General features: G+C 39.0%; 2 protein-coding genes across 5 annotated transcripts in view; both read left to right on the top strand.

Moving 5' to 3' along the window:
• LOC134876345 (collagen alpha-1(XXV) chain) overlaps window positions 1-6,080 on the top strand; it is a 136,881-nt gene extending 130,801 nt beyond the window's left edge. The window contains exons 36-37 of the mRNA XM_063901342.1: window positions 2,168-2,206; window positions 2,895-6,080. Of these exons, the coding sequence (XP_063757412.1) occupies window positions 2,168-2,206; window positions 2,895-2,897 (42 nt within the window). The 3' untranslated portion in view covers window positions 2,898-6,080. The remainder of the gene's footprint in view (window positions 1-2,167; window positions 2,207-2,894) is intronic.
• Window positions 6,081-6,660: 580 nt separating this feature from the next.
• On the top strand, window positions 6,661-15,174 carry etnppl (ethanolamine-phosphate phospho-lyase). Of its 4 annotated transcripts, none has more exons than XM_063900556.1 (13): window positions 6,664-6,927; window positions 7,451-7,569; window positions 7,854-8,013; window positions 9,122-9,196; window positions 9,353-9,446; window positions 10,749-10,865; window positions 11,651-11,733; window positions 12,046-12,271; window positions 12,970-13,124; window positions 13,332-13,421; window positions 14,137-14,267; window positions 14,376-14,446; window positions 14,626-15,174. In XM_063900556.1, the coding sequence occupies exons 1-13, from the start codon at window positions 6,869-6,871 to the stop codon at window positions 14,725-14,727; spliced, it is 1,482 nt and encodes a 493-aa protein (XP_063756626.1). In that variant the 5' UTR covers window positions 6,664-6,868; the 3' UTR covers window positions 14,728-15,174. The 4 variants fall into 4 exon arrangements, with proteins under 4 accessions (XP_063756628.1, XP_063756629.1, XP_063756626.1 ...); XM_063900557.1 differs by having other exon boundaries at window positions 6,666-6,927; window positions 14,629-15,174; XM_063900558.1 differs by lacking the exon at window positions 13,332-13,421 and having other exon boundaries at window positions 6,661-6,927.
• The last annotated feature ends 443 nt before the right edge of the window (window positions 15,175-15,617 follow it).

Raw genomic sequence — 15,617 nt, 5'->3', positions numbered from 1 at the left:
AACACATTACTCCTCTGAATCTCAAAATGTAATGCCTAAAAAGCATATCTTTGGGCTGGATCGTGGTATCAGCAAGCTTAAAGGGCCGCTCCTCCCTCCCCCCTTCTTGTGTCCGTGGTAGAGGACGGATTCGGGGGTTAAAGGTCGTCCACCTCTCTCCCAGTAACACTCCTAGGTCGTCTTTGCAAACAGGGTTTCCGGGGATTTAAGGGTGAAAAGGGGGAACCAGGGCAGCCAGGTCTGGACGGGCTGGATGCCCCATGCCAATTGGTACAGTATCTCTCTTCTTCCTCCACCTCTAACCCGTGCATGCTGCTCACCTTCAGTCCTCAGTGAATCAACACCATGCATGACCTGAGAGCTCGACAGGCAGTACATTTTCCATTTATAAAAAAACAACATGCACCAACATATACTTCACTAACTCTCTGACAGCAAGCAGCCTCTTTTAGAGAATACACATTTTTACAAAATAAACTATTGAAATAATTGATCTATCCCTCTAACTGAATCCTTCCTTTTATTAAAACTGTAAACAAGTTCTTCCTAAATCCTTTTTTCCCTACTGCTGATTCCTCCATGGAGTTTCATTTTAACCTGATGCTAACACAGACTCCTGGACCCCCACCTCCATCCCCCCCTCCACTCTGTTAACTCCCCTTCCCCTCTTCCTGTATTCGTACCAATTGGGCCAGACCATGAAGACAAGGGGGAAACCAAACTGGATATTTCTCCAGACTTTTATTATTATTATTTGTTACTTCTGAAAGAGTGCTGTGTAATGCATGGTCGTAGAAATGTTAGTCGTTAAAGTATAAGCTATAAACTCATTTTGATTATTTGTGTGCTTACAAAGAATTGAGGTGTAGTAGCTAAGAAAACCTTCATATACCACCAATGTCAACCCATTAAATTACATATGCACCAGCTGCAATGACTTTATTTTCAGAAAAACTCTGATTTTGTTACAGTGTCCCCATATCCATCTTATTATTGTTTGTGCGGCAACTTTAATAAAATCAGAGAGCAAGTCATATGCATGAGCTGTATGTTGCTGTGAATTATGTGCATGAATGAGAATACTCTTGTCATTACATGTCATATTATCATACCACATCTACATTTAGATGCAGGCTTAGTACACAGTTTAAAGAATAATGTGTTTTTAAAGGGTTATCTCAGATGCTTTGTCATTCCTAATTTACACAAACATAGTTTTGAAGAACTTACTTTCGTACCGTAGTCACAGAAAGTGTATGCAGTTTGCATTGTGACACTTCCTTCTTTAAACTAGACACCATAGCAGAGGTGTCCTAACTTTTTTCACTGAGGGCCACATACAAAATATATACAAAGGGCTGGGCCCTCCATCCAAGGTTAGGTATATAGCATCAAGTTAAGTCACAAGTTAGCAAAATAAATCTAAAATGTAGGTAAATCATTCTTGATCATTGAAAAGGCTTTAAGAAAAACACCCTACAGGGTTTCATTTATTTTGTTGCAAAAAGTGTTTACAGCTCATTCCTTCAAACAGAAGCCTGACATTGGGGGGCCAAATAGGAAGGGTATATTTCAAGTGTGTTATGAAAATAATTATTGGGCTTTTTTTAATCAATTTTATTTTTTAACTAAGATTTGTTAGAAAATGTTTTCAACTTAAATTAACTGAATTTATTTGAAAACTTGGCTTTCTTACACATTAGTACTACTATGTTATATATCTTTACAGATATATTTAAGAAGTACAATATAAGACAAGCACAAGTTTCGTGTTGGGACCAAAATTCCATTATACTTTTGGAATTAGCTGAGGTTTGGACACCCCTGCCATAGCGTCACATTCAGCATTTTAACATATGATGCAAACACTTTGGTCATACAAATCAGAAGAGCCACATTTATCCTTCAGTATCCAGAAATCCTTTAAAGTCAGTCGCACACATGTTAAGCAGCATGTGAGACATTAATAGTTGAATGCATACAAACAGCATTATGATTAGATATTTAGCCTGGTGTTTGATTTCAATCAATGTGGTAGAATGTGGTTTGGAGAAGTAGCTTTTATCTCCTGACTATCTCCCAGCTGTGCTTAATGCATCTGTGAACATTAAACTTGTTTCAGTGCTCATGTTTTTTTTTTGCTTCCCTGCTACTTTTCTCTAATCAGGGCCCAGATGGATTACCAATGCCTGGATGCTGGCAGAAGGTAAGATGACTATATTTATATTTCATTGGTATGACACACTTCAGTAGCTCAACTACACAGATACAGAGTGGACAACATGTAAGGACATCTCAATCTAAGAAAAGTAAATGGGGTAAAAATGCTTTTTTTATGAACAGATGTCACCATGAAACTTTCCCAGTTGATTACTGACATTAAGACAAGTTGTCTGAAATGTAAGGTTTAAATATGAAAATGAGGCATTATGTAGTGCTTGCTTTTGATTTATTGAGGATAAATCTACAGATACAACTAGACAAAGGTAGTAACATAAAAACCTTAATGTCTGTGTGATGTTTCCTTGTCTGAAAGAAGACTTTTTCATGGAGAAAAATATTCAAATGTAATATTAACAATATTTTCCTACTGTAGAAATGACTATTTGCATCTCGTTTCTGGAATGGGATAGAAAGGTTAATCAAAATCAAAGTTTTAGACTGATTTAATCAAACTTTCAGGTTTAATTTAAATAAAAAATGCTCCTAATATTTTGTTCCCTCTGTATCTGTTCATTTGATTCATGTGTGTTTCGGCTTCTCTATGTTTGCATGGGTTCTACGTCGTTTCTCTGTGTGTAAAATCTCACTATGTCAAAGTCAGACTGTACATTTGAGTCATGAAACACTGGCAACATCTTCACGTCATTCTCTCTCCTGTGTTTTTCTTGCAGTGATCACTCTAACCTGAAACGCATGGAGTTTGTAAATAATGCTTCTTTTATGGTATTTATAGTTTTTTTAATGGAAAAAAAATGTCTAAAAGAAAAGAAGTCTATGTGTACAATGATACGTCCCGAGTTACCCGCCCTAAGCTGCTTCTACTCACATCACCGTGTGGAAAACAACCGTGTGTGTCCGCTCTCACATCCACATCGTGGTGGAGTTCAGATCCTCGGCTGGCGGCAGAACTTGTCTCTGCGGTCTTTGCACGGCTCAGACTGCAGCGCCGCAGACTCACGGTGGCGTGGAAGGAGGATGAGGAGGAGGAGGATCTGGACTGGCTCTCTAACACCAAACGCTACGTGTTTTGTGTCGTTTGGTCTCAACACCGCCCATTCATGCAGCAACATTTTCTAAAAGACTAAAAAAAAGAAGAAAAACTGTGCCAAACAGAACATTGCACCCCTGCCCCTGCAAAAGCATGAGTATTCAAACTATATTTATATGTATTGTACATACATGTCACTGTTTTGTGGTTGGCTTCTGCAGAAAAAGAAAAACACTAACATAAAACACAACCCTCAGAGCTCTGATTTGGTCATTTCTGCTTTCCTTCAATCTTCCCAAAGGGAGTCACGCCATGGCTGGTAGCCTGAGAACCCCCCTCGAAAGTAAAGCTGTTGGTTATTTTGCTTTATTGAGGTGATGCCTGCAGAGGGTATGATATCCGCAGGTTTTCACTGCTGCACTCATGTGGCTCAGCATCAGTGTGGTGCCTCGTCTCCAGACAAGAGGTGGTGGGGGGAACTGTCAGGAAAACAAATGAAGCTCACATGGGTTTGAGTTTGGACAGGCCTGCCCCCCACCCCACCCCAACACTAGGATTGCGGATTCTGCAGGAGAGTGTCTCATGGATCTGCAGAGAGATCAGCAGGAGCACTGCCTCTCCTCCCAGGCAGCGCTCCTTCATCTACTGAGAGCGTTAACACAATGCAATCATCTTTTTTTCTTGTTTTCGTTGTTGCTCTCATTCTTTAACATTGTATTATTGTGTATAATAGCCTTTGGTGCCTCAAGCTTTTATTCATTCCTTTATCAGAAACGTTATACTATATTTTGAATTATCGGAATGGTGTTTATTTCAGGAGCTTTGTTTGGTGGAGTATCGAAAAAGACACGCACTGTTTTTCATGAATCATTTTTTCAAGGTGTTGAAATAGCATGCAGGTTACAGCAGCGCACATGCATCCATCAGGAATACATCCTGGTTGTAAAGAAGCTCGATTGTGCATCCAGCATTGTAACAAATCCGCTGCTTGTTCATTCTGGACTTGTCGTTTGGGCTGTTAGTTGTACAGTGTTGTTGATTCACTGCATGTACACGATTTATTTCTGATGGATTTTCTTAATAAGCTTTGATTTGGTTATCAGAACCATAAAGCAACGGTAGCTGTTTTTTCACATATGTTGAGGAGAACACTCTTTTACACCTCATGTATTGTCTTAAACAAATGGAAAACATGTACTACAGTGAAGGAAAAGCTAAGTGAATTGGTCCATTAACACACCACAGTGTACCCGGTGGCCAGTTATGTCACATTCCATATCGGATGGAGCAGTATTTGTGTTTATTTTTCATATTTTATCCATCTTTTTCACATTTCTTGTATTCAAATTACCTTCTGACATAGTAAGTGAGTGAAGGTGATACTCTTTCTGCAACGTGAGAAATATGCATGTGAAACACCAACATTGTGTTGTGATGTAGCACCAGCCGCAGGTGGATTTGAGAAGGTTTATTCCCGTATGGTTTCCGTTTGATTGTACAGTTCATCTCACCTGTATAGATTATGATGGTGCTGCTCTGTCAGCGGTACACAACAGCTTTCTTTATTGTTGTTGGGGTTTTATGTATGTAACAATTTCAAGTTTTCTGTGCATATATTTGTGTATTTGTCTCAATATTTTAGGTGGTACATTATTTATTTTTCTATCATTTCTTAAGTGAAGGCATTTTTGGTTCTTAACAGCATTCCTTTCAGTTGTTTTGGCTTTTGATGTCTGCTGCGGTTCTCTTGATATTATGAATTTTGGATCATAGTGTGAAGGTAGGTGGTCATTTACAAAAAACAGAGCAGCGTGTATTCACTGTTGTACTTCAGATATAAGGCCTTACAATCTGCTTTTATTTTGTGTCAAAAAGCTAAAGTGACGAAATGCACCAGATGAAGTCAAATATCACCGCTTTTCTCACGCTTCTTTTCTCTCTATCTCTCTCTTTGCATTGAATGTAGTTTGATATATGTATAGTGGATTATTAATGTACTGTTAAAATGTGTGCTCAATTGACAAGAAGTGCAATTTATACTTTGGTTAATGTGCGTAGCGTCAAATGCAGCTGAAACCTCACACCGCTGTGATTTCTAAAGCTCCATTTGTGCAGTCATTGCTACCCTGTATACCACTACCTGGAAGAAAAATGTTTATTTACCAGAGGATAAAGAAACAAATAAAACATGGACCTTTCATTGAATTTGATTGGTTTAAATACATCCCTCTCCCATATTTCAAAATGTTATTTCCATGACTTTAAATTTAGGTTTATTTTTATGTGGTTTAATTTCCGGCTGTTACAGTATTTCTTCTCACAAGTTGCTGTATGTTTAGCATGTGCAGCTAATTTTATAATTGATTTTTTTATTTGATAGATTTTTTAGTTTGTTTGATTGATTGTTGTGTTTTTTGTTAAATATTCAAATTTAGTTAATTATACTATTTGCAGAAGACCCAAAATATTTCAAACATTTATTTCCATGCAAGTGATCGGATTAAAAGTGCCGTTGTATTGACAAAGACTGTCCTCCCATCGGAAACTTTAACAGATCTATACACTCAAATAGACCGCATCCTTACTTTAATACCACACACGAAATAAAATGCAGTCTTGGTGCAGGAGTAAAACGGTTTAATGGTATTTGAGTAAAATCCATGCTGTGGCTTTGACTTAAAACTGCATTTCTTTTTTTGGTTGTGATATATTTTCAGTTTATGTTCTGTCGTCTCATTTTGTACCCTGTTTGATTGACATTTCTTTAAAGACCATTGTGTTCACACACTGCTATATTTCAAGGTGACATTTCATATGACTGTACTGTTGGAGCCAAATAAACACAGTCTTTCAAATACATCAAACAAAAGACCTTTATTAGTAGTTTCTCAGCTTGCTGAATATTACGTTTTTCATTAAAATAATTTTAGTGTATGGCCAAAAGATATATTTATGTACACCCAACTGAATAAGTATAAATGAAACGTAAGCAAATATAGCAAAAATGAATATGCTAACTAAGTAAATATGTTATTATATGCCATGTGTTGTTGGATTATTATCACTGGTGCTTTAATGTTAAAGCTGTTTTTGTTAATGTAGCTGGTTGAGATGGTCCTCATTTTAACTACTTTTTTTTATGTCTACTTTTTTATTTTTAAGTCTCTACAGTGCATTGTTTCATAATCAATTAATCGTATTTCATGTTAAAAAAAAATGAAAAATGAATTATAAATGTTGTGAAGTAAAACGCACAACATTTTTCTTTTTACATCTGAAATATAAAAAGTTGGACTTACACCTACACTTAGAAATGTGTATCCTAATATATTAACAATACCATCAAAACATGTGACACTCTAAAAAGCGTATCAGTTTACAGCCTACACTAACCGGTGTGTACCTTCCTGTGTTACGTCAGAGCCCTCTACTCACCTGCACGTATTATGCAGCTCAAACCGGCTAGGTGGCACGAGAGCTGCACGTGCTGCAGCTTGCATTTCTGAGAAATCCTCCTTTTGTACGCGCGCATGTACATTGAGGCGTGCGTGTTCACGCGTGTGCGTACAGCTGGGTTACTGCTGCCCGAGTAGCTGTATCTGAACGCCGGGCAGAGTAAGCACACACAGAGCTCGCGCCTCAGCTGGAAACATCAGGATGTCTGCAGAGCAATTGGAGAAGAACAACACGATCGACCTGAGGAAGAAGCATATTGGGTAAGATAGAAACAACTTCCTGCAGTTATATCAGGCTATGAAGTTTAGGTTATAAGTTTTAAAGTTTTACTAGGTTTTACGGAATGTTACTAAAGTGTGTTTCTTCTGACTTCAAGAGGCGCTGCAGGACACTTTTCTTTTGGTGTATTTTTCTAACTGCAATGTAGCTTTTTAACAATTGTTTCTTTACACATAACATATTTGCAGAACTGTGTGTGTGTGTGTGTGTGTGTGTGTGTGTGTGTGTGTGTGTGTGTGTGTGTGTGTGTGTGTGTGTGTGTGTGTGTGTGTGTGTGTGTGTGTGTGTGTCAAACTCTAGAACGTGTTGCACTGATTTTTGGATGTCTGTGAATGGAAGAACAGAAATCATAATAGAAAAAATACTTTGTTCATCAACAAAACACATTTAGGACATGTGACCATGATACATAATATTGATTAGGTAAATTAAAACAAGCTGAACCCAGGAGTGTGAAAGGTACTCTTTACACGTATGAAAATATTAATACCAGCTCCTCTGCAGGCCATCCTGTAAGATTTTCTTCAGCCATGACCCCATCAAGATCATCCGAGCCAAAGGCCAGTACATGTACGATGAAAAAGGAAGGCAGTACTTGGACTGCATCAACAACGTGGCTCACGGTAAACGCACACTGACAAACATTTCAGATCTATTCTTATAACACTTATGACTTGACCAACTGGACTGTTCCACAAAGCTATGATGTAACTTGCATGCGGAGACAGAAATAAGCCCATGTCTCCTTGCCTCCCACTCTTTCATTTGAGCACATAGCCTCCAATTATGTGCCAGTTGTCATGGTGTCTTTTGACCTCAAATTACAGTCTTAGGTTTTAATGAGAAAAGCATATTTCTATCCTGGACGTGAGGACCGGTTTTAATCATCGTTTCTTCCATCTCTCAGTGGGCCACTGCCACCCGGATGTGGTGAAGGCAGGGGCTCAGCAGATGGAACAACTCAACACCAACTCGCGATTCTTGCACGACAACCTGGTGCTGTATGCGCAGAGGCTGCAGGACACGCTCCCGGACAAGCTGTCTGTGTGCTACTTCGTCAACTCCGGGTATGTCTGCATGCTGGCACGCTCAAGTAGCACTCTGTTTTGGGGTGTTGGTAAGGCACTTCAAAAGGCAAATCATGATAGGATCCAAGTCTAATTAATCCAGCTGTATGATCACTACTTCACACACACATGACTATACACTAATTTATCAAGATGATATGACAGTTTTTCGCCACCATATACTTCAATCACCAAGACTTGTCTCCATTTTTGGACTGTGTTCACCGTGGAGGTATCTGAGAACAACAACGTTTACTTCAAGAATTCAGGTTACAACAGGTTGAGTAACATACACATAAAGTGACCATTCTGTATTCTTCACATTATAAAAGATTTACAAGTGAAAAGTGACAGTTCCAGATCATCATTCCTCCACAACAAAATAACTGCAGCATTATATAATGCATGTGGAGCTTTATCAGCGCTAACACAGGCGTGCTAACACCCACTTCGCTCATAAACCTGACCAGTCTGGCGTGGTTACTCATTTACACTCGCTGCATTTCTGCTGTGTGAACAGGAATTATCTGCTCAATGATAATCATGTTGTAGATAATGATCATTGGACACTCAATGCCAAGGGAGTATATGTATTTGCCACAGGGAAAGAGGTGTGGAGAGGGAAGTTGTAAAATGGAGAAAACAACCGTGCAGCTGTTCAGAAGTGTCCAATCAGACTGCACACTGAAGACAAGAGCTGCATAGTCAATCTGACTGTGATGTTTGTGTGTCTTCATATGCAAAACTACTTTTGGAATGTATACACTCTCTGTTGTTATAGGTGGCTAACTCATGCCAATGTGAGGCTGATTTTGCAATATAAGTTACAGGTAATAATAAAATAAATCACAGGTAGGGAAAGGTGTTGATCATTCTTGATCAAGGTAAAGCAGCTTTATTTAAGGAGCACATTTACAGTTAAAAAACAAAGAATGTATTTATTTGTTTTAATGTTTTTTAACGTTAATAAGTAAGTGTCATCTCACATGACACAATGGGAAGTAAAACTACAATCAGTGAATGACGTGCTGATGACATGTGTGGCTTCGGCTGTGTGTTTTGTGGTGACTGAGTAACTCTTAGTAACCCCTGCCTCTGTGAACTACAGCTCTGAAGCCAACGACCTGGCCCTGCGACTCGCATGGCAGTACACGGGTCACAAGAATGTCATCACGCTGGAAAAGTGAGTGTCTCATTGTCCAAATACTCCTGGTGCAGTGCCAGAAGGGCAAAGTAAAAGTCTGGAGGAGATAATGAGTGGTGAAAGTCCTTTTATTTATTGTCTTATTTATGAATGTGTAGGATAGAACAGACTGATGGGTGTATTCTTTGTTTGTAGCGCGTATCACGGCCACGTCTCATCGCTCATCGACATCAGTCCGTACAAGTTCCACCACGCATCAGATGCCGAGCACAATCAATCTGTCCATGTGGTGAGTGCTTTCCCTGCCTGCCTGCACTGTGTTAAAACCAAATCACTCACAAACACTCCTGGGCTTTGGCAGTCTACTGAGTATTCACTGGGATACAGAAAAGAACAGACAGAAGTATTGTTTTCTGCAAAATCAGTGGTGCAAGATGTTACTGAAAGTGCCTTTGGAAGTGTGGCATAAGACTGAAAACACAGGTAAAAGAGAAAAGGCAAAACAGCTATTATGTACACTTTAAAACACTTTTAGTGGAATTCCCTAAATACCTGTTCAGTCACAGGATCTTAACCTGAGGAGAGACTAGGGATGAGGCTGAACAGGATTTTAATGTTCTGGGCACCACCAAAAATAGTCAGCCCCAGCCCAGATTCCTTTACTCCTTTTCCAGCTGTTTACTTAAATTGTACACAAATCATAGTTGTGCAATGTGGGATACTAACATTTTTTTGTGTAGCTGGTGCACCATGTTGAAGTAGCTGAAGTTGAAAGGGTCTAACAAGTAACGTGTAAAAGTAACTTAGGAAAGCTTTGATAGACATGCTACTAATATACACCTAGTGTCCTGACTCCATTGTGTCATACACTCTGTTCCATGGTGTGGTTTTGATAATGCGGTAACGCAGCTCTAGTGTTACGAGGTGTACTAAGTCACAATGTTTCTCCAGCATGCATATTTTATTCATGATCACAGACACGAAGGACTCAAGCTCTGGTAAATGCCTTAATTCACCAACATTTCCCACGGCCCAAAGTGAATGTAAACATATTTCTGCTGAGAAATGTACTGGCAGCTCTCAAACGGACATGCCTGTTTATCCCATTATGCTCACATAAATCTTCAGATGAACACGAGCCCCTATGGATAAAGTACAGCCACATGTTTCAACATATGTGAAACAAATATTTAAATGTACACGATAGAACGGTGAGAAGACATTTCGTACACCACAAACTCAATTTCCCTAGACTATTATGAGAGGACAAACAGATTACAATGTGAGTATTCAAATCTAATTTGGCCTACATGTAATTTGTTATATATGTACGTAATAGAGTACATTAATATAAAACCGTGTGTACAATCATGAACTTACATGTCTGTTAATACAAAACTATGTCGATATTTGCCAGTATATCATATTATGACTTTAGAAAAGTGATATCAAATTGGAAAATGTAACAGAAAGAAGTCTGTTTTTCATCACCGTTCTCCAAGAGGTCATTTAAATGTATTTATTTTTTACTCTGACAAAAGTGTCTTTTTATTTATTATGAATATTGACATTTTCATGATATTGTACACAGGCTCCCAGCCCAGATGTGTACAGAGGAAAATACAGAGCGGACCACCCGGACCCTGCCACTGCATATGCGGATGAAGTCAAAGATATGATTCACGGAGTGCATGAGAAAGGAGGAAAGGTACAGTTTGTGTTTGATACCATATGATACCAGAAATGTCTCAACTGCACATATGAACTGCTTTATCGCTATAATTGTACTCTTTTGTTCAAGGAAATGGCCCTGAATAACAAAAAAGTATATGCAATGTTATGAAAATGGTATGTTAACCTGTTTGTGTAGACCACGGAGATATGAAGAGACTGTGATAGTATAAAGTCCTTTAACATAACAAATAGTTTTTTAAGGAGGACTTGAATCAAAGCAACATCATACAAGTTAAGTGTTGAGCTTTGATCTATGAGTAAGGATTTCATTTAGATTAATAAATACTCATTAGATTTTATACCTTTCCCCTTTTTTCTCCCTCCTCTCTCACCTTATCTCCCAATTCTCAGGGTCGAATCCCAGTTCATGAGAGCATGTAGGGAACTGTTATAGTCCTTAATCCTAAATTGAAAAGCTCGACCCAGCCCGGCTTCCAGAGGCCAGAGGGATGGGATAATGCAGAATGGCTTTAGCAGTTTCTAAAGGATGTTTGTGCAGATAATCATCTCCAGGAGGAAACGCACAAGAACACCAAAAGGAGTACAATAACTTTTTATTGCAGTGTGCATCCTGCTGACTTTTTAAACAAACACAAATGGATTTTTTTGTTACTCCACAGTGACCTACAGTAACATGATTTCAATGATTGTCTCTCTCTTGAAGGAGTCAGATCTGCAGGAGGATGCTGGAGCTCCGCCTCTTCTCCGCTTTATCAGTCCGGATTTAAAGTTGGACCTGGTGTTTTTTCTTCTGTGCAGATTGCTGCTTTTATTGCTGAGTCACTGCAGAGTTGTGGCGGGCAGGTCATTCCCCCCCCGGGCTACTTCCAGCAAGTGGCAGAGTATGTAACGAGTTCATGGTATTTCTGTGTTCAGAATCCATAAGCTTTGTAAGATGATTCTGAACATGTTTAACATACTTTGCATGCTGCAGAACATGCTTGAAGCAATGAACAGGCTCCCATGTTCTAGCAGCAGCACCAGAATGCATTATTGTTGATTTATGCTTTAGTGACAGAGCATAACCGAGATAGTCCTGCAGACAAACCTGTCCTGTGTGTTGCTGCATGTGCGTGTGTGTGCGCCTTAGTGAGAGAATGAGTCGCTTAAGAGAGTCATTGCCTACACTCGTGGATCTTCCTGCCCCTCTACAGACATGTGCGAAAGGCTGGGGGCCTTTTCATTGCCGATGAAGTGCAGGTGGGATTCGGGCGTGTCGGCAGCCACTTCTGGGCCTTCCAGCTTCAGGGAGACGACTTTGTGCCTGACATTGTCACGATGGGGAAGCCAATCGGGAACGGACACCCCATGTCCTGCGTGGTCACAACCAGAGAGGTGGCCGAGGCCTTCATGTCATCCGGGATGGAGTACTTCAATACAGTAAGCACAAGTAATATCATAAAAAAGTACATTTTCTTTTATACCACCCTTCTGAAAAACGGTCAGTAATTATATTATATTATGTTTTCAGCATTTTTGACAAACTTTGATTATTCATTTGGACTATAAATGTCATAAAATATCAATAAATGTCCTTGTGATGTCTTTAAATGTGTGTTTTTTTTCAGTTCAAACCCTAAAAAGATATACTTTAATGTGGAAAAAAAAGTTAAAACACATATTGCAGAGAATAACATGATCTCTGCTTTTTCTTCTCAAACTTCCACTATCGTGAGTTATCCTCGACATGCACACATCTGTTTTCCACATTATGGGAGAATACATTCCTTCCAAGCCATTTGAGGCTGTTTCATGGATAGCCTCAGATAACAGTTACTTCCTGTTCAGACAGTAACAAAAAAGGATGTCTCAGTACATACTATGAAAATGTACAGAAAAAACAATGACAGTCAATCACACTCATTACCTATTTTTCAGTATACTAAAGAAACTGGAGTTTGATCTGTTTGACATAAACAAAACCACAATGCTACATCTGTGACACTGTAAGTTGGTTATATATGAAATGCATCAGGTTGTCCTCTGCTTCTGTCCTCAGAATAGCTGCTGATTACATTTATGGAGATGTAACCTCGGTGTAATCGTTCCTCTGTGCCTCTGGGGTTTGCATTTCACAGTTTGGCGGTAACCCAGTGTCGTGTGCCATCGGCATGGCGGTCCTGGACGTGATAGAGAAAGAGGATCTGCAGGGTAACGCCCTGCAAGTGGGCCGACACCTGACCCGTCTGCTGGAGAAGCAGAAGGAGAAACATCCACTGGTGGGAGACATCAGGTATGCTAACACAGCCCATTAGCTCTGAGAAGCAGTGCGGGGAAACTACAGTATGTAGATTATAAATGATAAGCTGTTTGTAGCCATTATCCAGAGCATGTTTTTGAAGAAAAGAAACAGATCAAATGTTTCTGTGTAAGAATATCTTCAAAAAATGGTAAGATCAGAGGTCAGAGGCCATGGGTGAGTTAACTGTTGTTTCTGAAGGGGGCATGGCCTCTTCGCGGGGGTGGAGCTTGTGAAGGACCGGCTGAAGCTCACGCCTGCTACAGCAGAGGCCCAGGAGGTCATATACAGGTAAGCGTGAACTCAGATTAGTGTCAGCCAGAGTGAGAAATACCATGATGATCCCTGGGGGCGATATTGGGTTACATTCTAAGATAAAATAAAACAAAAATAAATTCTAAGAAAAATATAAAGTATGAAACTAATAGAATATCTCAAAAGTATTTACTAAATGATGCTCACGTTAACCACAGGCAAATCCAGATGGCATACATTTGGTAATTTAAATAGTATTGAATAGTGTATATATATATATATATATGTGCAATATTAAGCTACAGCGAAATAATAATAATGCTTTGATTATAACTGCACTTTGCACAAAGCAATATTAATAATAAAATACATATCTTGCCAATTTATTTTAAAGAATTCGTATCTGGTGCAATTTACTGTGGGATAATAAAACTGCATAGTGTGCACTCTGGTAATAAAGGCACCTATTGAGAAGCTATTTTAATTTAGTTCTGCTTGCATAATGTTCTTTAAATGTTGGAAAACTATCAAGGTTCAATACGTTCAACTGTAAAAGACCTGTTTTAATTACAGCAAACATTTTGTCACAGCAGAAAAAAACACAGGTGTGATTGATATTAATTAAAGCTGCGTCCATGTTTGGAATATTGCAGAGCAGTTGTTGATTTGTTTAGCTTTTGCTGCTATGAGTAGTCTGAAAGATTAGTTTAAATGGATACAGGGAGAAGAATAATTCATATTTTCACTCTAGGCTGAAGGAACAATACATCCTGCTCAGTGCCGACGGACCTCATCGCAACGTGCTCAAATTCAAGCCCCCCATGTGCTTCAGTACGGAGGACGCTGACATGGTGGTGGAGAAAATCGACCAAATCCTCACCGGTACGTCACTGTGACTTCTCTGTGGTGTCGTCTCTCAGGCGCTGTGCATTATTTAGAAGGATCAAGTTGTGTGTGAACAAGCTCTCAAACTTGTGTCTGTATTTCCAGAGCTGGAGAAAGCACTGGGTTTGAAGTTGCACAACATATCGAATGTGGAGAATGAAAGCAGTAAAAGAAAGGTAAAAGCAACACTGCATCTTACTCAAGCAAATATTGTATCCCCTCCCAAGCATGCTCAATAAACCCAAGAAATGAAATAATATCACTTGCAGATAGAAGACAAATACAATTTCAATTTTCTTGATTTTTTTTCCAACCTCATTGATATCAATTCATGTGTTCATTGTTTGATCTCAAGCAGCCGACCAATGAAAATGGACACCAGTGTCTCAGTGGGTTAGCACACAACAGAGGGAGCACTCAAGGAGTTCCTCAACGCAGCAAACGCCTCAGGACATAAAGCTGCCCACCGTCAGGGGTTTACCTTTTATACACTTCATTTAGACAATATAAAAAGTCAAAACGCTGGGGAAAAAACTAAGTGCCTCACATACGTATAACCTAACGAAAAATGTTTCTACATTAATACTAATAATAACAGTAAGCTGTATATTTATTCATAGAGAATCTTCTCAGGGTTTGCTTTTTAATTTTGCCTAAGAATCATATCAACATAAAACGTGTCTGCTATTGTGGTTTTACAAAATATCATTTGAACATACTAAACAAGTCTTTTAAATTGTACTTTTTGTTTTAACTTCAGCTAAAACTATGATTTCTCAGCATTTAATTATTTTCTTTTTTTACAAATTATGAAAATGACTCACTGTATTTGACAGTGTGGAATGTCTGTATGGACACATTTTGTTGCTTAATCTTTGTAGAATAAAGTAATGTGTGTATGTGATACTTTGTTGTTCATTGTTGGGAATCTCTGACCTTCAACCTCTGCTTTCCAGGAGGGTGGGCGTTAATAAACTAGCTGAACTGAGAATTCAACATCATTATCTCCCCCCAAGCAAACAAACATGGACACTGTTTGACAAGTCTGCAATAATTGACCAATGTCCCAATGTTCCTCTAACAGAGACTGCAGAAAAATTCCCAAAGGTTTCTTACTTACATGTTAGAGAAGAGAGGCCCTCTTTCTGGTGCCAAGAGAATGATATACTCTGAGATGAATCATTGAGACTCAAATCGACTTGAGCTGAGTTTTGAAGACTTGCTACTTGACTTGACAAAATAAATGACGTAAGACTCGACTCAAACCTGGAAGTAAAAGACTAGTGACTTGACTTGAATTGACTTGACTTGACTTGAGACACGATGCCTTGAAAGTCAGTTTTAATT

The sequence above is a fragment of the Eleginops maclovinus genome, chromosome 14 (assembly GCF_036324505.1).
Source record: "Eleginops maclovinus isolate JMC-PN-2008 ecotype Puerto Natales chromosome 14, JC_Emac_rtc_rv5, whole genome shotgun sequence".
Classification (NCBI taxonomy): domain Eukaryota; kingdom Metazoa; phylum Chordata; class Actinopteri; order Perciformes; family Eleginopidae; genus Eleginops; species Eleginops maclovinus.
Note: the sequence above shows the minus strand (reverse complement) of the source record. Positions and strands in the feature narration are given on the sequence as shown.